We start from the raw sequence: 27,723 nt of genomic DNA on the forward strand, positions 1-27,723 counted from the left end.
TAGTAGGCTTCAGGACACTCAATAAGAGCAGAGTACGAAAGATTTAAGAGAAAAAAATCTCGCAAACAACATGTATTTTGACATGTAATTTATTGGAGGCATTCAATTTTGGCTAATAAAATATTGAGATGAATTAATGTACTAAAGCAAAGTATCACTCAAGTTGTAAAACTTCCAGTTGAAAGCAGAAAATGAAAGGACTTTAGCTGCACAAGACTTTATAGCTACATAAGAAGAACATATTGGTGTCTGCTTCCTTTTCCTGCATCATCTGCTAGTTACTTTAAAGAATAAGAATGTTGACATTGTTGACCCTACACAAGAGGATTCCTATAGCCCCTTACTCACCATGGGTCTCATAGATGATCCTCAGAAGTAACTCAGCAAGGTTCTTTTACTGGGAGTGTGATCATGCATCCCTTCTGACCTCAAGTCTCCCACTGAAGTTAACAGCAATTATTATAATATGAGGAATATAGTGTCAGGCTCCCTGTGTCAGACAGTCTGACTTGCATGAACACTTTATCTGGAGTCCTTAAATTAGGAATGAAATCAAATAGGGCTGAAACCTTCAGGTGCTTCCAAAATAGGAGGGGGAAAAGCTTGGCAAGACAGAGAGGTGATTGCAGGATGGATCCTTTTCCTAATTACCTGGCTTTCCTTTAGATTGGCTCACAATTCATTTCCATATCAATCAAACACAGCTTTCATACAGTCATTAAGGGAGCAGCGCATCGCTATTGAAACCTAATTTATTGCTGACGTTTTAAAAAGAGACAGAGAATGTTACTTTTACTAAGATTTAGAGCTAATTGACTTTGCAGTGGGGCTTGGCACAAGGCTGAAAATAAGAGAATGTTCTGCTCAGAACAAGCCAGGTGTCAGCCTTTGGGAAATCCCAGAAAATAACATTCCACAATAGAAATCAGTCACAACAGAAGAAACGAGCATCATTGAGTGCTGTGTCATCGACAAAAACATTATGGTATGGGTCCTGTTTGGTTTCAATGCCACAAATTCCAACTCTTGTGCAGGCATTACTCCATCTACCATAATCCCCAAAGCTACCGCCTGTTCCTTCTATGACAGCACCACTGCTACAGCGGAATTTGATATTGTTAGCAGCTGTATCATCTAAAATTCCTTGTGGAACTTCAACTTTCAGCTGAAAGGCTGTTAGGAACCCTGTTGGACACCAAGTGATTCCTGACCATTGCCCAAACCTAGGAGGAGAAAGACAATTTCAATATATTTTTCTCTACTTGTTGCATAAATGCCAGTGAAATGTTAGTTTAATCCAGTCTGATCAATTTTTAAAATGGGAAGTATGCCAGATTTTTCTGAATTATTTTGAATGTGTTATTTATTATGTGTTGAACACCAGCTGTGTTTGGACTCTGCAGAATACCCAGGGGATACCATTCCTTCAACCCAGAGCTTACATTCCAAAAATAAAGTGACAGCACAATCACAGCAGGTTGAACTTATCACAAAGCAGCAAGGAGCTTTTCCTGTTTGAGAGCAGGAAAAAGTTGGAACAAAACTGAAGAAATGTGAATGTCCTGTTCACAGTGTATGTATCAAACTCAAGAAAACCTGAGAAAGCAAGATTCACTATAGATACATGCACACCAGAAAAAAGCCTTAAAGTAAATCCATTCACATCAGTGGAAGTAAGAGGAGAATATGTTTCTTAATAGCAATTAAAAATAGCTTGGAGTTTACTCTTTGTTGCCTGCAATAATTGTAAGTGTGTGCCTGGAAAAAAATTATACCCATACTTCAAAATCTGGATTTATGTTATGTCCACACTTTAAAACTTTGTTATTTACATGAATATTAAGACTATCTAGAGTGTTCATAATTAATGTCAACAAACATTTTGGAAGGGATATTAAACCTTGTGCTTCAGGACTCAGGCCAATCTCTAACTATCAGAAACTAGGATTAGACCTAAATTAAAGGAGATATCCTATCTCCTAGGACTGGAAGGGACCTTGAAAGGTCATTGAGTCTGGCCCCCTGTCTTCAGTAGCAGGACCAAGTACTGATTTTGCCCCAGATCCCTAAGTGGCCCCCTCAAGGATTGAACTCACAACCCTGGGTTTAACAGACCAATGCTTGAACCACTGAACTATCCGCTCCATGCAGAGTGCAGTCTCCCATCTGCCTGCTGAAGGATCATTGCATGTCTTCTGAAGCACCTAGTGCTGGTCACTGTAAGGAGAGGCTATTGCACACTAAATGGACCTTGAGTCTGATCTAGTATGGCAGTTCCATTATATAAACCCAATAAATGGCCGAGCCATAGGTTTCAGTGACCCATAGATCCTTTCATACACAAATTAAATTTAAAAAACAAACTCTTTACATTACATAAAGACATTGATACAAACTGATAGGGGGTGAGGCATTCAAAATTGAAACTGATAACTTGGCCCTTAAGGAGACATCATCAGTTTAAAAATAATCACATTTCTGTCTGAACATTTCCCTACTACCATTACTAGTAATGTCAAAGACTATTGTAAGTGAAAATTGAAGGGGAAATTTTTCTCTTTTTTTTTTCCCTGTTTCTTTTCCTTTGTGTATTTGGCAGAACTCTGTGTATAGTCACATTTGCTGTTTCCCTTCTGAAGTCAGCCAGGTCCTGATCCTGTAATCAGATCTATTAGCTGGACCCCTCCACTTATGCAGTGCCCCATTGGGGTGGAAAGGTCTACGCTAATAGATCTGATTGCAGTGTCAGGGCTTGGTGACTTCATTTCCCTTGCCTGTGCAGAACTTCTACACAACAAGGTGGGGGGAAAATATATATATATATATAAAAACAGGGAAATGTGATTGCCAAAATTTTGGCCTCAGGAGCAGGTAAAGTACCTGGAATTACTTTTAAGTTGTTATTTTTAAAGTGACTAGATTCCAGATTAACTGTGTTCCCATAACACAAGTTGTTACAAGAAAATTGTAGAGACCAAATATTCAAGTGAGGATGAGGTGTCAGTTTTAACTTTAAAGATCTGGAGCAAAAGGTAAGAAATTCAAACACAATACAAGCAATGTCTGCTATTTAAATTGTAGTCTTTTTTCTCTGAATTTTGCAAATCATGCATAATTAATACATTGAGCCAAATTCATTGGGCTACACTGGTGTAACACAGACAATAACTTTGGCCGCTTCCTCGGCAGTGGTAAACAATTATATTCCTAGCGTAAACACATAAAAAGAAAAACCTGGAGGAAATAACAGGCTGCACTCTGCTTGACAGTGCTACAAGTGCTCAGGTTCCTCCTCATCTGGTTTACTAGATCAAACGAAATATAAAAGATTGAAGTACCACTAAACTTACTTTCCAGAATCAGATTCAATAGTATAGACAACACTACTCGTACTGTTGATTTTTATGCAAAATAAACGGATCCCATTTAGTGCAGTGTCATCACTAGCTCCTCCATACTCCTCCATCTAAAATATACAGAAATACAGTAAGATCATTAACACGATAAGAACCTATAGCTCTGACAAGGGTATGGATAAAGTAATCAGGTTCAGTTACCTTTACACTATATCCCATAGCATAGAAATGTTCTGGGCACATATCAATCCATGTCCAAGTGCCCCAAGGTCCTCCATTACTCACATTTATTGAGCTGTAATACTGTCTGTTGGAGAAAGTGCCATTAGCGCTGATTTCTCTTTTACCAAAGACTGGGGAGACATAGGCTAAGCCAACCAATAGGAGAATAGGAATCGCTTGCATTTTATAACAGCTGGATGAAGTAGTGTGAGCCACAGCACTAGTTTCTGCACTCTGTCCTTTATACCCCATTTTATCTCTGCCAATTTGATTAAAATAACAAATGTGTTCAAGATTGTCACATGGGAAAGTAGAACAAACAATGTGTTTTGCAATGGTAATTTACTGGCTCGTGTTTTTAAATTAAATCTGGAAAGTCTGCAGCCCTCAGGTTCTGCCCTGAATGAAATATATCAGTGCACAGTAAAATCCCACAGTCCTTCAACATAACTTCCATTGAAGTCAATAGGAGTTTTGTCTCAGGAGGCACCTGTGATGATATGGCAATCTATGCACAGATTATGAATGCTATTTGATATTATGAACTCTGTGTATGGTTATCAGCCTTGCCAACCTCAGTGATTCAAACTCCAAAATCATGATTCAGACTTCTCCTCCTCAAAATTGTGAGATTGGCCCCAAAATACTGAGATGTTTAAAAAAGATGATGATGGGTTTTTTCAGTATTGACTATTGAACTGCCCTGGCCCATTCGGAGTCTGTATGGGACAATTAATGTTGCCCACAATCCCAAATGTAATAGGTAAGGTAATGTGGACCTCCTGGTCAGGATCTCTCACCACATCTAGCCATCCTCTGGCCAGCAGTTAATCTTATCCCCAGTCCTTTCATCAGTTCTGTCCCCACCCAATCCCCCCATCAGTCCCAGCCCCCATCAATTCAGCCTCATCCCTCCTGTTCAGCCTCCCACAGTGTGCTCTACTCCTCCTGGCGTTCTTCACTCTCTCTCCCATGCCTGGGTGGACTGCAGCCAGGTCCCTGCTCCTCCTGCCATGCTATGGGGGGTAAGCTCCAGGGCCTTTTCTCCCCCTTCTGTCCCTTCCTGGGCCAGGTGCTACACGGGAAGGAGGAGGAGCAGGAGAAGGAGAAATGCTACCCTGTCCATTTTTCTCACAGTAGGAGAGGGGGGACGAGGGAGCAGTGTTGCACTGAGCTGTTGAGCTCTTTGCTCCCTCCTTCCCCTGTGAGCATGGAAAGTGGAGAGGAGAGACTCTGTTGGCTTCTGGTGGGGCTGAGCTTTGTGAGGGGACTGGAGCTTCTTGCATCTCACAAGATGAGCTCCAGACACCTCTGAAATCCTGTCACTTGCACAAAACTCACAAGCATTGGCAATACCGCATTAGGCCCTTATGGTAGTCTTTACCATATTCTGCCATCACATTTGTTGTGCTAATGAGAGAGGGAGTGGGACCTGGCCAACTACCTCTGAATGTGATAGTCACTAATGGCCATCAACAACCAAACAGACCTTGCCCAAGCAGAGCAATGGCGTCACAGAAACCTAGGTAAAATCAGTCCTCTCCAGATTATCTATGGAGGACAAGAGAATGGAAAATTCCCCAAAGGGAACAAGGAGATATGTGTGTTAGTGCAAGCCTTAAAAAACACAGAGGCTGAGAAGATCAAGGGTGGAGACAAAGGAGTTTGGCTTTCTGGGCACGAGGGAACCTTTAGTTTGGCACACCAGCCAAAGCTGATGCAGGAGTCAGCGAGGAGACTCCATGATCTGGAGGAGAAGCCTGGGCTGAAGGAGTGAAGTCCAGGAGATGGGACTTGGAATTTTGAAAGGACACTGACCAAATCCCAAGGAACATTCAAAAGTGATTTAAAAAACCCAAGTCCTAGACTGGTTTACAGATGATTTACTATTTTACCTACACCTGTGCATCTTTTGTGCTGTCTATGAGTAAAGTGTGCTTTGTTTTAGAAATCCATCTGCAAAGATTGTGTCCATTTGCTTCAAATACATGTTCCCGAAGGGTTAAACAATAATTAATGTACCCATGAGGGTGAAGCTCTGAGGGAGGGTATGGTTAAGCTGCTGGTGTGTATTGGGATGGGTTGAATACTGGTCTTGGGGCTAGGGCAGCTGGACTGTTGGATCGCATGTATAAAAAGAGGGAGCAGGCAGAGTCTATGCCCAGGGAGTGAGTCTAGTGGCCAAAGAAAGGCCTGGAAGCTACCCAGTCCCTGGAGAACTTAAAAGCACAGAGATTCAGGGTGTGGATCCAAATACAGCAGCCTGGGGTGTATCCAGCAAGGGGGAGCTTGACCAGGTCTGTGAAACCACTGAAGCAACTAACCTCTAGAGACCACAACCTGTGAAACACCCCAAAGTCTACCTCAGGAACTTTTACCTTGCTGAATGACCACATATCTTGGACACTTACAGTGCAGAAACTATTTCCTAACATTATGATTACAGAGTAGGTGGATACAGATATTGCATATAATGTTCTTACCTCTCACCCAAGCAGTAGATGTCAGGCCTTGCAGGTTAGCTTGCCTTTGAAGGAGAAATCAGAGGTGTGGTGTCTGAGGCCTGGTTCACACTACAGCGTTAAATCGATTTAAACAGCGTTAAATCAATTTAACACTGTACCCGTCCACACTACAAGGCACTTTAAATCGATTTTAAGGGCTCTTAAAATCGATTTCTGTACTCCTCCCCAACAAGAGGAGTAACCCTAAAATCAATATTACTATATCGATTTAGGGTTAGTGTGGATGGAAATCGAAGTTATTGGTCTCATTCTTTTACTGAGCTACCCAGAGTGCACTGCTCCGGAAATCGATGGTAGCCTAGGACCATGGACGCACACCACCGAATTAATGTGCGCTAGTGTGGACGCATAAAATCGATTTTATAAAACCGGTTTTAATAATTTCGATTTTATGCTGTAGTGTGGACGTGGCCTGAGTACACAAACATACACCAGTTCTGGAAGAGAGATTCTCACAGATAGCCTGGGGCAATACCCTCTTCCCGGGTTCTCAGCCCACACACCAATGCCCAGTTTCCAGGAAACAACTCTGCCTCAAGAATGGACTGTAGTTAGAGATTAAAGCCAAGAGAAAACTCATTTGCTGCTTACCACATCTCCCCAAAAGAAACCCAGGCCCCAAAACCAACACAGCATTTTCTTTCAAGTTTAAAATTTCCTCACAAATGAAGAAAAAGTACTTGTCAAATGTTGTGTAACAGCACCATCTAGTGACCCATTACAACAATATATATTTTCAAAAATATAATCTCCACTGTTTTTAAAAAGTGATCTATAATTTATATTAGTCACCACAAAGCTGTATTATGCCAGGCTTCTGGATGATATAGAAAGGTAATCAGGATGATATCGAACAGATGTGAGACGTCAGCATTGATATTCTGTTCTATCTGGTGTGAACCTGGGTAGTGCACAGTACATCCAAAGGCTGAATAAGTCAATCTCTTTCTAAACAGCTGCAATATTTCTCTGCATGGACTTTGGTGTTTACTCTCATGATGTTTACACAAAGATAAGTTATTGCTATAAATACAAAGAGGAGAAGATAGATTTTCTACTCATTCTTAGGGAAAAAATACAATGAATATTTTTAAGAGACTGTTTTTAGTAAGCTACATTTCTGTAACTGTTCAAAAGGGCCAGGCCTAACACAAGCTACAGAGAGGCACGCAGCCCATGCAGATGCAGTAAGAGCACATTATTCCTTCTTTCTTCATCTAATCAGAAAGACAACCCTAAAGGGGATTTTCATTCTGCAGTCTTCAGGATGTGCACGTGGTGATTTGTTCCAGTGAGCTAGAGAACCTCTCCTACTAGAGCTCCTTTTTCTATTCCACAAAGCTAAGAGTGGAGGAGCCCAGAACTGTTCATTAATTGATATCCAAGAGCAATACAGATTTCTGCCACAGCTAAGAAAACTTGCTCTCTTAGTTTTGGGTTGGCTTGCATTGGACTGTTACGTAATGAAAAAATGATGGGATTTCCAAGAGCAAGTTAACAAAGGGGACCTTCATAATCATGCTTCAGAGCATAAAGGTGTTACCTACAATGCTCCATATAGCATTACACAACTGGCCAGGTGAATTGGATGTTTTTTGGGGGTAGAAGTTGTCATTTTCTTCTGAAATATCAAAAGAGGCCAATATTCTGATGCATTATGGCAAGTTATTACAAGTAACGGTGACTCTAGTCAAAAGAACTGAGACATTTGGAGGTTATTGTCACAACAGTTGTGGGATGTATCACTCTATAATGACTCATTGCACTGACTATCGAGCAAGAATACTGAGGACCTTCGGAGAGCTCAGTCAGAACAATGTTGTTGTGTTATAAGGCCAGGACCAGTGCAAGGATGTTTCATGCCCTAGGCGAAACTTCCACCTTGCACCCTCCCTCCCCCCCCCACATCCCCACCCTGAGGCACCCCCTTCCCCTCCACGGCAGCTCCGTCCCCCGCCCTGAGGCACCCCCCTTGCGGCAGCTCCCCACCCCCACCCTCCACCCTGAGGCACCCCCTCCCGTCCCAGCTCACCCCTGCTCCGCACATGAGCACGAGTACCCCAAGCACGCCGTGGCTGCTTCACTTCTCCCGCCTCCCAGGCTTGCAGCGCCAATCAGCTTAGGCACCGCAAGCCTGGGAGGTGGGAGAAGGGAAGCGTGCTAGGGGAGGAGGTGGGGCAGGGGTGAGCTGGAGCGGGGAGTTCCCCTGCATGCTGCCCCCACTTTTCTTGCTGCAGGCGGTCCTCCCCGTGCTCCCCTGCCCCAGCTTCCTCCGCCTAAATGCCGGCGGCAACCGGGGCAGCTGAAGATCCAGCTGCCGCGGTCGCTGCCGAAGAAAATGGCGCCCCCCAAATCCTAGCACCCTAGACAACTGCCTAGGTTGCCTAAATGGTTGCACCGGCCCTGTATAAGGTACAGACTTCTGTCCGCAAAAGTGATTGGTAATGTGAGCCCTTCTATCCCACATGTCCAACCTGCTCTTTCAGCTGACACATAGGCATCTGCATTCAGATTCAGATTAGGAATAGTTGTTATAGGCAGGAAACTCAGAATTTCCCTATTTGCCGCTGATGTCTTTTATTCCTTGATCTTGGGTAGTTCATCTGTTTGTAAACACCTAAGAGCAGTGATCAGGGGTCAGCTAATTTTACAGTTTTTAGGATTAGTTTTTGGTGTGAAACTATGTCGGTTTCAAATACAGACTAAGAGTAACATTCTACTTTTATTTTCATGGGTGTAAATCTGGAGTAATGTAATAAAAGGCTTGACTTACTCCAGATTTAGTTACCAAGGATTTATACAAATGTAACTGCAGACCTTGGCCCAAAGCATCATTTATAAAGTACTTTATATCAACTGTTTCTCAGAGGGCTTTACATGCCTAGAGAGCGGAATAGCCCCAGCCTGTTTAATCTTAATAAATTGCCTTTGCAATGCAATTTAGAAACCTGTTTACAATTCTGGCATGATAATTTCATGGTTCCTTGAGATGATTAATCCATCAATCCGTCTGAGCCTTTCTCCAGAACACTTTATTTTTGCAGGTGCTCCTGATATAACTAAATAGTACAAAAGCAAACTAGGCAAAATGTGCAGACGTTTTATTTGGCATGGAAAGAAATCAAGGACACAGCCCTGCTACAGTTGCAAAAATCAAAAGAGTATGGGGAATCTGGCCTTTCTAAGTGGAAATTCTACATTTGGGTGGCCTTGCTGCAATCTGTGTGGGATTGGCAGTCATTGTTTCTGAATGAAAAGCTTGGTTTAACCTAGCATGCTATCAAATTCTCCCTTTGTAAGAGCTCTCATGTAGCAAATGTACTGCCAGAATTTCTCTGGCTGAGAAAGCGCTATCAAATCCTGTTATGTATAATACCATGAAAGTGGGCCTCTTAGTTTAAAACATTGAGTCAGAAGAGGTTCTTCATGTTTTCTCCAACTGCTGATTTCATTGAATTGTCCTTTAGCTAGGAAACTCCCAGACTTGAAAAATTAACAGGAAAACAAACAAAAAGGACTTAAAAGGCTCAAGGAGTGTTTTGTAGGAAAACATATTAAATTATTCTAACAAGGTAATCTTCTGTATCAACCACAATGAAATGTCTGTGTGTACCTATACGTATGGCATTTCTTATTTTCAATCCTGAACAGATGGAATAACAGCTTTCAAGACAAGGCTGAACATGAAGAAATCACCCACATGTTCTAATGAAGGATAAAGGTATCATGCATAGACAATCAATATATTACACATCTATGCTCCTTCTGTATCTGGGTAGGTGTGCAGCACAGTACATGAAACTGCTCACTAGGCTTTACTAATAAAGGAGCAAACCCTGTGTCCAGTGCCTAGCATGAATAGCTGTGCTGGGGAGAGGAATCTTCCCCTCACAAACTGGAATAGTTTCCCCAAGCCCTTTTGCAGCCCCCAGGGAAGGAAGAACCCATATACCAGCATATCCTCCTGACCTGCCTCTGCCACAAGCCGTTCTCTCTTTGCTGCTGCAGGGTATGGAGCTGTGCACCAGTCCCCATTATCCAGGCCATGCTGCATGGCAGAATCACATCAATTCTACTGCTAAGCAGCTTTCTGTGGTTGTGGAGGAGGGGTTTCATTTGTCCCATTCTAGTGAATGGGAATCCTTAGTTGTTCAAAGAAGGGCTGCAGGGTCTGACCCTCTGACTAGCTGCCTGCAAAGTTTGTCAACATTCAGTTGTGTATCATATTCTCAACAGAGAAGGTCAGCGCTAAGGCTGAGAAGGCACTTCCATGCCAACCTCATTTTAGATGCTCTTCCTGGTGAGTTCCAAGAAGTAGCCTTTCCCTGAGTACCTAAGCAAAGGGAAGGGAAACTGAATTATAGTTAACCCCTTGCCCCTACACTCTGTTACAGTCATTATTAATGACTCATTAACAATCAGACTCACTATCCTTTTTTCAGGGCAGTCACTAGAATGTAAGCATCACACACTAATAAGCACTGAACTGGTCTGGTTTTCTCCTGTAAGGAGAGAGAGGTGGTACACAAGCCAATACATCATGGTAGGACCCCATTGTATAAGGCACATAACAGGCAGCATCCCCACTCTCTACAATAACGTTAATACAATATATTAAAACTAGAAATAAACATCTCCCAGCCTCAACAGGCCCACCGATCTCAGCCAAAGAATCTGGCACCAGGGCAACCAAATAGCCCTCAGGAAAACCACTGTACCAAAGCAAGCTTCTTGGGCAACAGCTTTAAAAGACCATGGACATTTATGGTGCCCAACGCAAAGAATATGAAAGAAAATGATTTAAAAGATCCAAACAAGTAAAGCCAAAGCAGTAGTGGGGGAAGGGGAGCATAAATCAGATGAGGACAAACCTGCCTAAATGCATCACCCTTTCATCATCTGCATCAGCTGCTAATAAGGGGTTTTGGTAGACTTCCTCTCGGAGATAGTTCCACTGCTGATGGCCCTAGACTCATGGCATGGCTACACTACAAAATTAAATCCATTTAATTTAAGTCGACATCTAGCCACTGCAGAAATTAAGTCAGTTGGGCGTGTGCACACCGGTCTCAGTGGAGTGCATCCTCACTAGTAGTGCTTTCATCAATGCAGAGAGCTGTGCACTCTTGTTGTGAGCATTACAAACACCTCACACCTTAATCTGCACTATTTCCAGAGCTGAGCCAGGAGCTACCATGCGGAACATTGCGATGTCCTGGGAGCAGTCCTGCTGCAAGCCAGAGAATGCTGGCAGCCATGCAGCGGCTGAACATATTTCTGGTCCCAGGAAATGCGCACTGACTGGTGGGATTGCATCATTTTGCAGTTATGGGATGACGAGCAGTGGCTGCAGAACTTTCGAATGGCCACTTTCCAGGAAATTTGTGCAGAGCTTTCCCCAGCCCTGAAGCACAGCGACACTAAAATGAGATTTACTCTGACAGCAGAGAAGCGAGTGGTGATTGGTCTGTAGAAGCTTGCAACGCCAGACCGCTACCGGTCAGTGGGGAATCAATCTGGAGTGGGTAAATCCACCATGGAAGCTTTTGTGATCCAAGTTTGCAGGGCCATTAATTGATTTCTGCTAAGAAAGATGTGACTCTGGGAAATATGCAGGACAGAATGGATGGTTTTGCCATGATGGGGTTCCCTAACTGTGGTGGGATGCTAGATGGCAAACATATCCCAATTTTGGCACCACCTTGCCAAAGAGTACATAAACCAAAAGGGATACTTTTCAATGGTGTTGCAAGTGCTGATGGATCACAAGGGGATCACCAACATCAATGTCGGGTAGTCAGGAAAGGTGCATGACACACATCTTTAGGAACACAGGTCTGTTCAGAAAGCTGCAATCCGTGACTTTATTTCTGGACCGCAAAATAACCATTGATGACATACAAATGCCAATAGCAATCCTGGGAAACCCAGCCTACACCTTGCTCCTACGGCTCATGAAGCTGTACACAGGCCACCTGGACAGCAGTAAGGAGCCGTTCAACAATAGGCTGAGCAAGCGCAGAATGGTGCTGGAATGTGCCTTTGGACATTTAAAGGGTTGCTGGCACAATTTGCTCACTAGATTAGACCTCAGTGAAAGCAATAGCCCTATTGTTATTGCTGCCTGCTATGTGCTTCACAATATGTGAGGCAAAGGCAGAGAAGTTTCTGCAGAGGTGGGGCTTGGAAGCAGATAGCCTGACAGCTAATTCTGAGCAGCCAAATATCAGGGCAATAAGAAGAGCTCAGCAAGAGCTCTGCAACCCCGGGATGCTTTGAAAACCTGTTTCAGTAATTAGCCACAGTAATGTGCGCTGCATATCTGAGTTGTGGCTTCCCATACCATCCCCTCCATCGCATCAGTTTCCCTGTACCTCCCCTTCCCCTCCCCCAATCCTTGGAATAAATAGAGTATTCAGCCTCAAAACAGTGTCTTTTTTTGTAGAAGATAAAAGATTATAGAAGATTAGGGTTGGAAGAGACCTCAGGAGGTCATCTAGTCCAACCCCCTGCTCAAAGCATCACCAACACCAACTAAATCATCCCAGCCAGGGCTTTGTCAATAACCTCCAAGGATAGAGATTCCACCGCCTCCCTAGGTAACCCATTCCCATGCTTCACCACCCTCCTAGTGAAATAGTTTCCTAATATCCAACATAGACCTCTCCCACAGCAGCTTGAGACCATCGCTGCTTGTTGTGTCATCTGCCACCACCATCTGCTTCATCCCCTTTGGAACCTCCCTTCAGGTATCATCCAGTACATAGGTCTGTATTCTTTTACTACCAGGCGTATAGACACAAACTGTATCAATGTATTGTCATTACTACAATAGCCTCATAAGATGCAGATCTCTTTTTAAGTCAGGGTCCCAAGAGGAAGAATCTATTGCAGGCCATTCACAGATTCAAGCAGACATTGCACATTGGTCTGTACTCCCTTCACAAACTTAAATGGCTAGAATATTTTTTGTAAAGGACAGTTTGAATTAATGAAACACAAGGGGTAGATTCTGGGGCAAATTCCACAGCCTGATAATAAGGTTTAGCATTATTTTAATTTCTGAGTTTAATTTAAAACAGACACAAACTTCCCATAAATAAGGAGATTTGGAGACAAGGCTGGCACACACCACAGTGGAAATCTTCCAATATCCTTCATATACCAGCTGGGCTATTGCTTCCAGCTCTGTATTTACAATCTCTCTGAAGCAGCATCATTTATAATTTATTGGTTTACTCCCAGTAAAAATACAAAACCTTGTTACTTTCTTGGAACAACGGTGGTGTCTAGAATCCCTCTCTTTGATTACTTTATTATAGTGTGTAGCTATAAAATAGGTATAATGATACAAGCAGAATTTAGTACAAACAAAAACTAAGGGCCTTACTTACATTACACTAGTGGGCAGCCAGTCACCAGTAGGGCTACTGTAATTATTGGACCTCAAAATGTACCTTAAGCTCAACTGTGTGAAGTACGTGAAAGTTCACAAAATGTAACAACCACCTAAGACTTTTTGCCTGCCTAGGACTTAACCACGGAAAACAACTTGACTCGTTTTCAATAAACAAATGTTATGGACAGATGCAAGAAAACCCAAATAGAAAAACTGAATTAGTCCAAACTAAAATGGCCTACTGATATAAGTCAAAGATTGTGGTGAGATATTTAGTGAACAAGAAAACGTGGGAAAAAAGTTATCTATGCCAAGTTTGGCTTTACAGAAATAGATTTAATTGGTGTACAAAACAATGAGGATAAAATGTGTCATTCACTATTACTCTTTTTTTGATGGGGAGTCGGGTGGGGAAAGGGTCTGAGTCTTAAAAAGCGACCATCCCCAGCTCATCTCCCAACTTCCCAGCATTGCAACTCATCTCAGCTTCCTCAGCCTCACGTCAGAAAGAGCAGATGAGGGTAAGGGACTTTCTTCTCAAGAGGAAAACCAGCTAGCCTTTTCCTGTTTAAGAAATTTTGTTCTCAGCCGTGAGTGCTGAAAGTCATTGCATCATCATGACATCCAGTCTCCACTCAATTTTGTGTGTGTTTCTAATTGCCTCATTCCCTTGTTGTATTGCTTTCTATCCTCCTTTCCTCCTCTCATTCTCTGGGCTTTTCACTGAATTCTGAAATCAACAATACTGCATTCATCCTTCCTTATTAAGGAGAAAGAATCCAATCAGATGACATCTATGACCAGAGCCTGAACCAGGGTTTAAGCAGCAGGTGTCATGGTTGACTTGCCAGCTAACGCATCCACTTGTAATGAACCAGCTGTCCAGTCTTCCAAAACATAACAAAAGATGTATTTCACCCATTTATTTTTTATCCTGTTTCTATGCTACCTTGCATGTGTCTGTTAACAGCAGGATAAGTGAATGCCCTTCACACATCAGGACTGAGTGTAAAATGAACTTTTTCCTTTAAATCAAAGATTATTAATGATGTTTCTATTCTAAAAGGAGGGAAACTGATAGGGTCTTAATACATTTGTTTTGTATAATGACTCAACCACAGTTTCAATATAAATGTTTGTTTTAATTCCTTGTTCTCTTTTTTTGTTTAATCAAACTGTCAACCTGAATGAATGCTTTTGCGTGTCTGGCAAGTAACCAAGTAAATCCAAGATTTCTGTAAAAATAACTCTGAGACTATCTTTCATTGTTTAATGCTGGACAGTGAAAGAGTTTACAAAGATCTTTAACTCCTTAGGCCATTAAAATCAGTATCAATACAACAGGGCCCCACTGTTCTAGGTGCTATACAATCAGAATAAATGATGGTCCCTTACAATTAATGATAGTTTTAAAAACTTTTATTTAAATAAACAAAATAAATATTTGTAAAAATATGTTTTAAATAAATTGAGACCACAGCAGTTTTTAAACATAGGAATCCAGCACCACCTTGTGGCCAACCAATGAAACAATTATTTGTTAATCAGTATCATCCAGTTCAGATTCAGAACTTGTAGTTAATGGATACATTTTGGAACCATCTAGGTTTGGCAAAAACAAGGTTTTACCAAGCCTCGTAACAATTTTTTCCCATGATTTTGTTTGGATTTAGTTCTCCTCCTCTAGCACATACAAACTAACTTATTGCAGGATTGGATTAACATAGGAAAGCTTGAAACAGTGAAACTGTCTATTTTATATTCAGTGCCCAAGCTGAGTGATATGAGTAGTAAACAAACCACATAAGTGTTATAAAGTATAAATCTGTAAAGCAGCCCAAGAATAAAGTACTTTGGAGTGTGTTCTTTCAAGGTTTTCTGTGTCTTAAAACCACCATTTAGTCATATGCAAATCTGCACTCATGCAAAGACTCCTGCTGGGAAAGCACTTACTGGACCAGGATCTACATTGGTAAAGAATAATACAAATGTTGAGATGTACAAATAGAAACATAGCTACACTATTCATACATTGACAAATAGCATTGAGAATAACTTGCAGCCTTATTGACTATTTGATGTAGTAGGGTCAGATGAGTTGTTGTTCAGGAAAAACTGGATCAAAAGTGGCCCCAGTTACACTCATTCACCCCACTGGGAGTGCAGGTGCATTCATGGGAAGTTACCATGACTGCATGAGTATTACTGAATGTGGCCACTGTGTCTCTCTTTGTGCAAACTAAATAATGGAATCAGAAGTTACCTAGTTTGTTTTAAGTAACTTTAGCTTGGTAGCCATTATCACATGATTGCTTAAGATTCTAGGACGAAAGATTTATTTACTTTAATGCAGCAAGCAACAGATATGACAGGTGCAACAAATAAGTTGTACCCACTGAAGGAAGAAACTGCCCTTCTATTGCCCAAACCAGAAAAAGTCTTCTACCATTCTAACAGTCCAAGCTTTTCCATGTGGCAAACCATTTTGTAATATACATCAATAGAGCCAATCTTTTCTTAAGACCCCACTGGTTGATGATCCAAGTATTTCATTCTGTGCAGCAACAAGGAGACTTTGCTGGTCCAGAGACTGGAGAATAACTACTCTTTAGCTAGGTTTAGCGTACAAATTTCACAACCTTATATGCAATGGACTGGGAAAAAAACGTTTGTTGATTTCCATCCTATCCTCAAGAGCTTCTCAAAGTCTTAAAACATTTTACAATAATTTAAGAATTATATGCTTTCAGGCACAAACCCACATGTTTTGGATTATTTCACATTACTAGAGGCTGTTGATAAATAGTAGCCAGTCGCTGCACGGGCATTAGAAGAGCAAACACCTCTAGAAGTACAGAACTCCGCGAGTTTTTCCATATCCACACATTGTTTTTTTTTGTTCAGAGAGCAGAGTCCACATAGCATTCATCAGCATTTAACCAATTCTTTGCTTGTAGGTGCTGAGACTACTTCACCGCACACAAACTGTTCCTAAAAAAAAAAAAAAAAAAAAAAAAAAAAAGAATAGTGTTATAACTAATTTCCACTGCTGCCCTCACAAGCAGTATAAAGTAAGATAATTTTGTTTTATCTGGCAAAACAGTTTTATTACAGCCACAGATGCAACTGAAGCCTGAAATTAAACTTTCATATAAAATTTGCAAGAACTGATAACATACAAGTATGTTTCAATAGGCTTGTCATTTGGCTAACTAAAAAACATCATTGCTAATTTGGATTACGGAGGCGGTGCAATTAAGGTTGTAACTAGCTTCCTATTATAAAGAACAATTTTATCTACTCCTCTTTTCATCTATCCTCCTACCAAAAAGGAGTTTCTTCTAAGGTATGTACGGACTGTGGGTAAGAGGGAATTGGGAGAAGCGGGAATATTATCATGTTAATTTTGGAAAAAAATTCTAATTCAATATTTGTTTTCAGTGTTTGAAAAATAGTATCACAACAACTAGCTCCTATATATGGCATAGAAACTTCACATTTGATTTATGTGAGCTCCTTAACATGATCTACTCAGCGCACAGGACTTTTTCTGCTAATTTGAAATGTTTATTCACTCTAGGTTTCTGAACATATGCATATACAATTAGATCTCAATTATCTTTACGAACGTCAAAGCTCTGCTGAGGGACTGCTGGGGCAGTGAAATGTGTAATACATAACAGAACAAAATTTATTTACAATATATGACTTTATCCTTAGAGTGCCCCTTTAACTTATAAAAAAGCCCAAAAGAATGCATCTACAATGATTTTTTTTTCCTGGAAAATCTCCCAGCATTGCTGGCAAGGGTGGCAGCATAAATGGCTTTTGGCATTACCATAAATGGCTGTTGGTAAACTGGCTGTTGGCATTACCACTGTTATGTCACATACTTGTCTGGACAGATTTATCCACATGAGGGAAAGACTGCCTGCAGCCATCTATACTAACACCTATGCGGGTGGTACCAGTGCAACCACACAGTTCCTGAAATACAGGGCCTGAGTGCAACTTCTCAGGAGACCTGAACCATTTATAGCTACTATTGGCAGCTGTATGCCTGCAATCAGATGTCCTGGCTCAGAACATGTCCAGACTAGAACAGTGTATCAACCAACATGTTATAATTAACATGTTTTTAAACTAGTGTGGAGGTTTAACATCTTAACGAGTGTTTTACACAGTCACAGTTGACCCTAGAGGGAGCATGGGGTCCTCTGCAACAAGCCAGCATGCTATTAAAGTGATAAACCCTGCTTACACTAGGGCAGGGGTTCTCAAACTGGGGGTCAGGACCCCTCAGGGGGTCACCATGTTATTACATGGGGGGGGGGTCATGAGCTGTCAGCCTCCACCCTAAACCCCGCTTTGCCTCCAGCATTTATAATGGTGTTAAATATATAAAAAAGTGTTTTTAATGTATGGGAGTGGGGTGTCACACTCAGAGTCTTCCTGTGTGAAAGGGGTCACCAGTACAAAAGTCTGAGAACCCCTGCACTAGGAACTGGATAGGATTTAAAGATGTACCAGACACCTGTTTGCCTCAATGGTGTCGCCCGCTGCCACAAAGCCACCGAGGGAGAGAGACACTTGTGTCCCCAGGCTCCCACTCACCCCTAGGCTCGCCCCATTCTCACCTGGTCATAGATCACTCTCACAATCAAGGAGCAGCTGGGGCAGGTGGCCACATCCTCCCCATTCTCCAAATCCTCCTGCAACAGAGCCAGGGACACAGTCATTGCTCCGCAACTGTGGTGCACTGTTGATGTAAAGTTGTATTCCTCCACCTGACCTGATGTGCTGCTTGGCTGTTATAAGCTTGCTCATACGAGCTAGAGTGCTCGCTAATATCTGCTATCCTCACTCTGCCCTTACTGCCTTGCTATTCATAGGGACTAAAGGGAGCAAACTGGAGGGGAGGGATGGGCAGAATCTGTGTGTGGGAAACAACACACAAGAGGATTAAACAGCTGGAAGGAAGGAGAAGGGATGAGGTGCAAAATCAGGGACAGGATGCAAAAATCAGGGTTAAGAACTACAGTAACGCACTCCCAGATAGTGGCGGAGGAAGATTCTGGGATAGGGAGGGGGAGAAGGGAAAACATTACCCCAAATGGGAGCCATTTGCAGTTGTTACAAAAATAGGGCAGGGGACTGCTGCTCCCACACCCTCCACAACACAGTATAATTCAGTACCCACTTCCCAGTCTATGTTCTTAAAAGCACAGAGCACCCAATGGCTAGACAAGGCAGCTCTTCCCATCTGATATGATGTATTGATCCGCTAAAGGAGTGAATTTTTTTTTTAATATATGCTCTCCTCCAAAAGTTATAATTATCACACGTTTTTAGTGTTTAAAAGAATCTCATACTAGTTTATATGTCTGCGTAAAGCCGCAACAGCAGTTCAGAGATTATCCTAGCTGCTGTTCTGAGTACTTGAATCGGACCACCTTTTTCTACATTTACAGTGGATTACAAGTTTCACTCCTTTAAATAATTTACTTTTAAAATGTTATTTTTATTACTCTTAGTTCTTCATCATTTATCTTTGTTAACACTGTGCAGATGGATGTTACTGTGTTACTTTATTTGCTATTAAATATAAACTAACAGTGAAAATATTAACAGTTGCTAATAGCTTCAGCAATCACGTCTCAACATTTCTAGTATTGTGATATTAGATTTTAATTCTAAATGTGTTTCTGGTCTTTTTTTTTTAATTAGACAATTTTATTCTTTGGGGTCAGATGACTTCAAGACTGACTGATTTCCTGGGTTCATGTCAAAACTTCTTCAGTTCCCTTTGATCTGCAAATGGGGACTGTTTTTGTCAACTGTTATTTAACTCCCTAGTACTTTTTCCACGAGTCAGCACTTCTGTATAGAACGTGACTCTAAAATAATCACTAAAGGCCAAGTTTTAAAAGGCTGAAAGCACCTAAATGCCTTTGAAAATCCCCCAAGTCACCTAAATACCTTTAAAAAACTGGTCCTAAGGGCACTGTTCTACCTTGTATGAAATCCTTCTCACAGGAAAATTTTAATGTAATTTTTATATGCAGTATACAATAATATACAATCCAAGATGGATTCTTGTGGTTGTCAGTCTAACAATCACGTGTTATGCACCTGAAAGTCATGAAATTAAACAAAAAAAAAATCTAGCAATTTATCTTTTTGTTTCTGTGCCTTCACGAATACTAGCTTCATGCTTTTGCTGTTACCTCTCCCAAACAATCCATATACAGTAAAAGCTGTTTCCATGTTGGGGGAATGGGAGGTGCCAGTAAGTGAAAGACACTGGTTAACTAAGAGGGAGGGAGTTTGGGCGTGGGGCTGGGGAGGAGGCTCAGGGTGCTGGATCCAGGGGACACTCACCTCAGGAGGCTCCCCACAAGCAATGACCTGTCCCAGCTCCCCCTAGGCAGAGGTGCGGCAGCCAGCTCTGCACACTGCCCCTGCCCCGAGCACTGGCTCCGCAGTCCCATTGGCCAGTAACCATGACCAACTGAAGCTGCAGGGGCAGCACCTGCCGGCAGGGGCAGCGCACAGAGCTGCCTGCCATGCGTTGGCCTAGGAGCAGCCGGGACAGATCGACGCTTGCAGGGAACCACCGAAGTTGAGCACCTCCCTTGGATCCAGCACCCTGAGCTCCCTCCCACACCCCAACTCCTCTCCCGTACCCAAACTCCCTCCCCACACATCCTCTCATGTCCCAACTCCCAGCCCTGCACCCTCTCTCTCACGCCGAACCCCTTGTGACCGTTCCTCTGCCTAGGAGCAACAGGGACATGTCACCATTTCTGGGGAGCCATGCAGAGCCAGGTAGGCAGTATGCCAAGCCCGCACCAACTGGACTATAAACTGAACTTTCTATGAAGATTAGAAATACTGGTTTATAGAGCTTTCCTGTTGGTACAGGGCCAGATAACACAGCTTTTACTGTACCTAAAATGGACGTTAACATTAAATACAGGTTTGGACCTCCAGGAATGTGACCCCCACCTTTTGTAACTGAAAATTTATTAAAAATCCTAATTTCTGTAAGTAATCTTCCATTCTCCGAACATTACGGGGTACAATTTACTCTTCTATTACTTCACTTGTTGAATACATAGATGCTGATTTTTCTAGTAGATCATTTATACTTCTAATTGCATATTTTAATTTCACAGCCTTTTATGTATGCTACATATTTTGTTATGATACATTTCAGTGAAGTTCTTTATTCTGACATATTTACTATTCTGTACCGTCAAAAATAAAGGATTCTTAAAACAGGAATGATCCTGTTACTGTTTTTCATTGATTGGGTGGGAGGTCATAGGGCTGATATCATCTAGTTTGCCTTTGGTGGAACTAAAGTATCTCGTCTGACTCCACACTACGTTTTTACAGCAAGATAGGTAATACATGTTAGGTACTCCATTGGAAAAATACACTTTTCTTAGCACTGAGAACACAGATTACAATGCTGACTCAGATGTTAATGAATCATTATTATTAACAGTTGACAACTCTAACACTGACTGTATGGCTAACACTGTTTCTAAGTCATCAGAAGTATTTGTCTTGGATGTCTGCATCCCCACAGTGGTTTGAGTGTTGGCCTGCTAAACCCAGGATTGTCAGTTCAATCCTTGATGGGGCCCTTTAGAGTTATGGGGCAAAAATCTGTCTGGGGGTTGGTCCTGCTTTGAGCAGGGTTGGACTAGATGACCTGCTGAGGTCCCTTCCAGCTCTGATATTCTAGGATTCTATTTGTACAGGTGTCTCCAGTTAAAACGGAGAGAAGGGACTGATGAGGAAAAGGCATGAGAAATGGTCTCTGAAATAAAATCAGAGGGCAACATGGTCAGATGTTTGTGCTGAAGTACAGAAGTGCAAGTTCAATACATGTAACAGTGACAATGAAGGTGCAAGGGAGGCTGGATAAGGAACAATGGTAGATTTTTCAGTCAATCAGCCTGGGTTTAAAAGGCGTTTGTACGCACTGCGAGTACTGGTTACACTGCTTCCCGCTGTTTTCAGCATGCTGGGTACGTTAAGAGTTCCCTCACTGCAGACACTCTGTGGCCTAACCTGCAGTGGAAAGAGGCTAAGGAGAACAGACACCACCTTTCCCCCGGGTGGTACGTACAATAGCGCCGCGGCTCACTCACCACAACGCCTGCCCATGTTACAAGAATACCTGACTCTGCCTGCGCCATGCCACGCCGGCCACCAGCACCCCCCCCCCATCGCAACGCGCCACCCGCGGCCAGAGCACGAGCGCGGCAGCCGCAGAGCAGTAACGGCTACCGCTAGCAAGCCGAGCCGGCGGCCGTTGGTGACGTGTGCCGAGCTCTGTGCACGGCCGCCCGCGCTGCGTACCCGGGTGATGAGGAAGCGGTCCCCGCACGGGCACGGGTAGCTGTAGGTCTCGGTCTCCTCATCATACTCGAAGTCCTCGATCTCCACCTCATCATGAAACACCGACATCTCCCCCACGCCGCCGGCTCTCAATTGCGCATGCGCCGTCCCTCTTTCCCCTGTACTCACATCAAGTACGCCGCAGCCCAGTTCCGGGCCGACTCTTCCGTGTGAGCCAATCGCCTGGCAAGCTGGAAGCGCACTGCGCGTGCGCCGAAATCCGTTTTCCGGCAGGCCATTGCCCATGCGCTATTCACTCGCGAGGGGGCGGGGATTTTTCTGGGACAGACCCCGGCCATACGTCACAACCCGCGGGGAGCCAATGGAGAGAGAGAGGAGGGAATTGCCTCAGCCCCAGCGAGAGGGGGAGATGGGGCTGTTGGTCCGTGTCGACGCAGCTCCAGAGGTGAGCACAGTGGTTTTCCCCAGCCCCCGCACCCTGGGGCACAGCTCCTCGCAGGGCAGGCGGTCGTTCTCTTGCCCTTCGGGCCACTGGGCCGTAGGCGCCTGGCGGGCGGCGGGGCGTAGCCTTTATCTCGTGACTAGGGCATTGGCTTCGCGGTAGGGGGCGCCCCCATCACATGATGCGGATGCGGCGCCGGTAGGGAAGCTGGGGTGCCGGGTGCACGTGCGGGGGAGGACGGTTGGGGGAATGAGTGAGTTGCCTGTGTGTGAAGGAGCAAAGCAGTCACGTAGTGGGCGCGCGGAGAAACAAGTCCCCGACCCCGCCTCTTCTTCCCGGGCTGGCGGCTGAGACTCGGCTGGGCTCCTCTTCTCTGACGCCGGCTGGGGGAGGCCTGTGCGCCCGGGACCTGCCTAGGCAGCCAGGCGCTAGCAGGGGCGGGGGAGCGGGGCAGGGCCCTGCCAGAGAGTGAGGGAAGAGAGGTGCGTCGTGCCGCGCCCAGAGCTAAGGGGGGCGGGCAGGACCCGTGCTCTGCCTGCGGGAGGTGGCGGAGTTATGTTTGGCTGCAGCTTTAGTCGGAGATTTCCTATGATGCGGTTTCGGCCAGATGTGACAGAAATCTAAGACAGGTGTAACCCTTCCACCCGTCTGAGTTGGCAGCAACAAGGGCAGGGTTCAGTGCTTAGGAGTTCAGTTTCAATAACAGGCAATAGCGGTTCAGAAAGTGACAGAGGAGGAGGGTGTGAGTGGCTGACAGCAAATGTTTAGACCTGGTGCAACAACCTTATCTAGCGATGTTGATCTCGTATAACATGTTGCACACGTATACACTATATAAAACATATTGCTTATATGCTTATTAATAGTGACAGCAATCAGCTTTAGGATACCCCTAAATAAGTTTGCAATTGTGACTCTTCTATAGAAGCGACAGTATGTTTATAAGGCCCTCGTGTTATGCTCTTAAGAAAAAAGAAAAGACTAGCAGCTTTTGGTAGGTACAGTAGAACCTTAGTTATGAACACATGAGTAATGGAGGTTGTTCATAACTCTGGAATGTTCATAACTGAACAAAACATGATTCTTTCAAAAGTTTACAGCTGAACATTGACTTAATACAGTTTTGAAACTTTACAGAAGAAAAATACTGCTTTTACCCATCTTAAATTAAATGAAATAAGCACAGAAACCATTTCCTTACCTTGTCATTTTTTGGAAACTTTTCTTTTTTTAGTAGTTTACATTTAACACAGTACTGTACAGTATTTGCTTTTTTGTGTGTGTCTGCTGCTGCCTGATTGCCTGCTCCTGGTTCCAAATGAGGTGGTTGATTGGTCAGTTCATAACTTCACTGTTCGTAACTCTGAGGTTCTACTGTATATTGTTTTCTAACAACATTAGTGGATTGACATTTACAGTAGTGCACTCTGCCAACATATTTTACTGTCATCTAAAATGGCTTGCTGGCCTTGAGAAACTTGAATACCATTTGGAAAAAAACATACTTACTGTGGTCAAATAGAATTTTAGCCCGCTCTGTTATTAGAAAAGGAGCAAGGAGACTGGATCCACTGTAGTGCTGTCTTGTGTGGAAAGAGAGGAACAAGGAAGTAGCACCACATGTCTAATAGGATGGAGAGGAAAAGGGAGGAATAGAGTGACTTGAACTGCTGCTGCTTTTATTGGAGGGAAGTGAGAGGAGAGAGAGAAATAAGGAATGGAGCAGTTCAAATGAAGAGGAGCTGGGCGAATGAAACCGCTCGTGCACATCTAGGAGGGCAGTAGCTCCTCAGTAACATCTGTTATAGAGTGTTTATTATCAAAGCACTTCACAATCTTTTTTTTTTTAAAGATGCACTGCAAAAGATTCAGTTTAGCAGGTTTGTTTTAAACAGTTATGTTTTGAATGTGTTTGCTTCCCTTCAGTAGTTTGATAAAATTGAAGTTAATCTTTTTTCCACCTTTAGCTGACAGTGCTATCGTTCATTAATAGGTGTGGGTCGTTGTCCTTAATTCATTAATGGGAACAGAAAACATCCAGAAGTTATTTCTAGGGTAGAGTGGGGGATAGTGCAGAATTCATTGACTTAGGGAGAGGAACTCCATTCATTTATAGGAGAGCATGGAGTTTATGAATTATAGGGTGATGTATTAGAATTGATTTTGTTGAGGGTGGGAAGTGATTACATGGCAATGTAAATTATATAGGGGTAGCTTTGAAGGAGCATGCTTGCTGGAACAGATTTTTTCCACCAACTAATAGGCTTAGCCTTGGTCTGCGCTACCAACCTACATCAGTATAACTTCGTCGCTCACAGGTATGGAAAATACACATCTCTGAGCCACAGAATTATACCCACCGAATTCCAGGCATAGACGGCACTATGTCAGTGGGAGAACACAGCTACTGCCTTTTGGGGAGGTAGAGTACCTGTGCCAATGGGAGGAGCTTTCCTCTCGGTGTAGATACCATCTTCACAAAGCACTACAGCAGTGCTGTAAGTGTAGACAAGCCCGAAGGTCATGTTTATGCTACCACTTGTGCTGGCAAAACTAATGTTAAGGGTGTGAAAGAAAACACCTCCTGAGGGACATAAGTTTTGCCAGCATACGTGGTAGTATGCATAGCATTATGTCGGCGGGAGAGCTTTTTGCTAAGTGGTTTTATTATGTTGACAGGAGAGCTCTCTCCTATTGATGTAGAATGGCTACACAAGTGATCGGTACAGCTGTGCCACTATAAGCTCGCTGGTATAGACATGGTCTTAGTCTTTAGGTGATTATTGTGTGTGTTAATGGAATCTTTCAAGCCCTGACTAAATATTGCACCTCTCACAGCAAAACTGTTTTCTTTGTGTTCAGTATAACTTTTACTATTCAGCTCATATTTTGGACTTGCCTTCCCCAGTTTTTAAACTCTTAATTTAAAGATAAAAACCACTGCCCTCTTGAAGGAAATGGCACTGTCAAGTGAAGGTAGAAAGAAGGTTAACTTCAACTTTATCAAACTACTGAAGGGAAGCACACACATTTGAAACACAGCTGTTTAAAACAAACCAGCCAAACTGAATCCCTAAAACTAAGTGGCAATGGGATTCTGAAGTTAGGCCATTTACCAGCAGATGTCATTATAGTCAGTAGAACTGGTTTTTAAGGATATGAGAGGATTAAACAAGAAGCATCTCTGAAAAGACAGACAGCTATGTTACTTGTTTTATAATTTTGTGGATTATGTCAAAAGCTTTAGGTATTCTGATATCTTGTTTATAGTTGGCTATTGATTTTCTGAAATGTACTTAGCATCTTTGCTATTGTGATGTTGTCACATGACGTTACAGTTATCTGCCAGTAGCAGGGTTTGATGTTAAGGAAAAAAGCTACCTGCTGCCATGACAGGTATTTTTAAAAAAATACCTGCCTATTCTATTCTTTTCCTTTGCAATTTAAATCAAGTCCCACAATCAGCAACAACATTGTGCTAAGCCTTCACAGAGTTTGGAAGTAATCTGTAGACGATATAAAACGAAACAAAACACTTATTTTCTTATTTCTTTTTCTCAGTTCTGACTTTTGGGAAAATATTTTGTCTTTAATATATATGAAAATAGTCCATTTGATATGGATTGCTAATCAACATCTTCTAAAAATGTGTGTACTGTAAAGTATTGAGTATTGTTGAAACCGAGTATTCTGTAGCGTATACTGCAGCAAAATTTTTATAAACCATTATTCAGTCCTGGTGCCTTATGACAAGACACTTTTATAGAATCCTATATTAAAAAGTTGCAGTGTACCGTGCAGATAAAAACTACCAAGTTATTACAAAAAAGTAGCAGCAGCAAACACTTAAGCCTGAAATTAGGCATTTTAAATAAATAAATGCATTCCATTTGAGGGATCTACATTCATTTTCACAAGATTGTGGACAGGAGACTTTATTCAGTAACCAGCCAAAGCAGTTCTTAGTGAAAGCCTAGGAACATACAATATAATCAGTCAGGCATACTGGATTGTTGCCATTTTAAAGAATTCACAGTGGAAAACAGAAAAAAAAAATACCTTCTAAAATCAATACATAAATCCAGTGTACGTCAAAGTCATATTTTTAAATGTGAATGAGAGATTAAGAATACTTGTAGAGATACAAGAAGCTGCGACATCAGTAAACTGCATCCTAAAAATGAGATCAAGAATTATGGTAATACAATCTCAAAAAAAAAAAAAAAAAAGACATGTACCAACAGAAAGATGTATTGTTTCATTAGGGAGCCCAATCCTGAAAGTGAAGCCAAGGGGGTTTCTTAGTTTGTTTTCATGTACTATTCTTGATTACTTCGCTTTTGTCTGGTTGGTGCAGCTGCTTGTTCAGATAGTAGGTGCTTTTGAATCAAAGCTATATTCTCACCGTACTATGTAACTGTCTGCACCTTCAGATGAAAATGTACTGTTTAGGCTTTTACAAACATGAGTCTTACGGAGGATATACAAATCACTATAGTGCATTATGCTTATTGCATCATCATGGTGTACATTCATTGTTTTCAAAGGTAGTTTTTGAATGGTTAGGAAAGATCAGGGTGCGTGCAAGTGTCCTAGGTGGTTGCTATATAATCTTTCCCTTGCTGTTCAACCAATTTGCCCCGTCAGTAATGACCTAGGGGGACAATTTGTAAGGGTGAGAATACAGTTGTCTCCATGCCTGTTCAATTCTTTGCTGTCTTTGATGAGATTACAATTTTGGTTGATTATCGTGCTGTGGGACCTGCCCATTGGGAGTGAACTGGGACCAATCAATTCCACATGGACCACTTAAAGAAAAATGTTTCTTTTGAAATAAAGTAATTAGTATTTGATGGATATAAAATATATACCCAAAATTAGCTGTGTTTTATAGTTTAAGATAAAGGGGAGATGTTCACTGGATATTGGAGGTTTTGAACCGTTTTCAAACCTGATGTCTGTTGGTTTACAGATGAAAGCAATCAAGCTGAATAATAACAAGTTGTTGAATAATTATTTTAAATTGAATTTTCAGGAGCTGGCAACTTTGACCAGGGAACACCATGACCCACACTACCATTTCTGCAGCTTTTGCTATTCCTCAGTTACTGAGAGGTACTGCTCGAATTTTCCCCCTTCATTCTGCATTGTTACAGTTGAAGTACTCTGCTTTGTGTTCCTGCACAATGAATGGGTAGGTTATCAGTCTACAAACACAACTAAATATTTTGTTTTTAAAGAGATTTTGATAACCGTGTCATGAGTGTCAGGCTGAACAAACTTTAAAGAACTATAGAAATACTCTATCAATCACCTGGTTGTATTTTAAAGACATTAGTAAGTAGGGCTGGTTGGCACACAATTCTATTCACAAGAAAACGTTGAGGTGTTCAAATTGGGTTT

The 27,723-nt window shown here is 42.4% G+C and overlaps 3 protein-coding genes across 15 annotated transcripts in view; 1 reads left to right on the forward strand and 2 right to left on the reverse strand.

Annotated features, from left to right (window-relative positions):
- Nucleotides 1-74: 74 nt before the first annotated feature.
- LOC115645787 (vitelline membrane outer layer protein 1 homolog) lies at nt 75-4,137 on the reverse strand. Its single transcript, XM_030550886.1, has 3 exons — nt 3,558-4,137; nt 3,351-3,466; nt 75-1,223 (listed from the first exon to the last, which is right to left on the reverse strand). The coding sequence occupies exons 1-3, from the start codon at nt 3,828-3,830 to the stop codon at nt 926-928; spliced, it is 687 nt and encodes a 228-aa protein (XP_030406746.1). The 5' UTR covers nt 3,831-4,137; the 3' UTR covers nt 75-925.
- Nucleotides 4,138-14,905: 10,768 nt separating this feature from the next.
- On the reverse strand, nt 14,906-22,119 carry DPH3 (diphthamide biosynthesis 3). Of its 3 annotated transcripts, XM_030550899.1 has the most exons (3): nt 21,879-22,091; nt 18,140-18,214; nt 14,906-16,493 (listed from the first exon to the last, which is right to left on the reverse strand). In XM_030550899.1, the coding sequence occupies exons 1-3, from the start codon at nt 21,984-21,986 to the stop codon at nt 16,431-16,433; spliced, it is 246 nt and encodes an 81-aa protein (XP_030406759.1). In that variant the 5' UTR covers nt 21,987-22,091; the 3' UTR covers nt 14,906-16,430. The 3 variants fall into 3 exon arrangements, with proteins under 3 accessions (XP_030406759.1, XP_030406761.1, XP_030406760.1); XM_030550901.1 differs by lacking the exon at nt 18,140-18,214 and having other exon boundaries at nt 21,879-22,105; XM_030550900.1 differs by lacking the exons at nt 14,906-16,493; nt 18,140-18,214 and adding an exon at nt 21,216-21,587 and having other exon boundaries at nt 21,879-22,119.
- Nucleotides 22,120-22,209: 90 nt separating this feature from the next.
- OXNAD1 (oxidoreductase NAD binding domain containing 1) overlaps nt 22,210-27,723 on the forward strand; it is a 35,722-nt gene continuing 30,208 nt past the window's right edge. For 2 of the 11 annotated variants that reach the window (XM_030550897.1, XM_030550888.1), the window contains exons 1-3: nt 22,234-22,518; nt 23,187-23,314; nt 27,356-27,514. In XM_030550897.1, coding sequence (XP_030406757.1) covers nt 27,384-27,514 — 131 coding nt within the window. In that variant the 5' untranslated portion in view covers nt 22,234-22,518; nt 23,187-23,314; nt 27,356-27,383. The other 9 variants (XM_030550896.1, XM_030550890.1, XM_030550893.1 and 6 more) reach the window with 9 other exon arrangements.

Source organism: Gopherus evgoodei, chromosome 2, assembly GCF_007399415.2.
Source record: "Gopherus evgoodei ecotype Sinaloan lineage chromosome 2, rGopEvg1_v1.p, whole genome shotgun sequence".
In the NCBI taxonomy this organism is placed as follows: domain Eukaryota; kingdom Metazoa; phylum Chordata; order Testudines; family Testudinidae; genus Gopherus; species Gopherus evgoodei.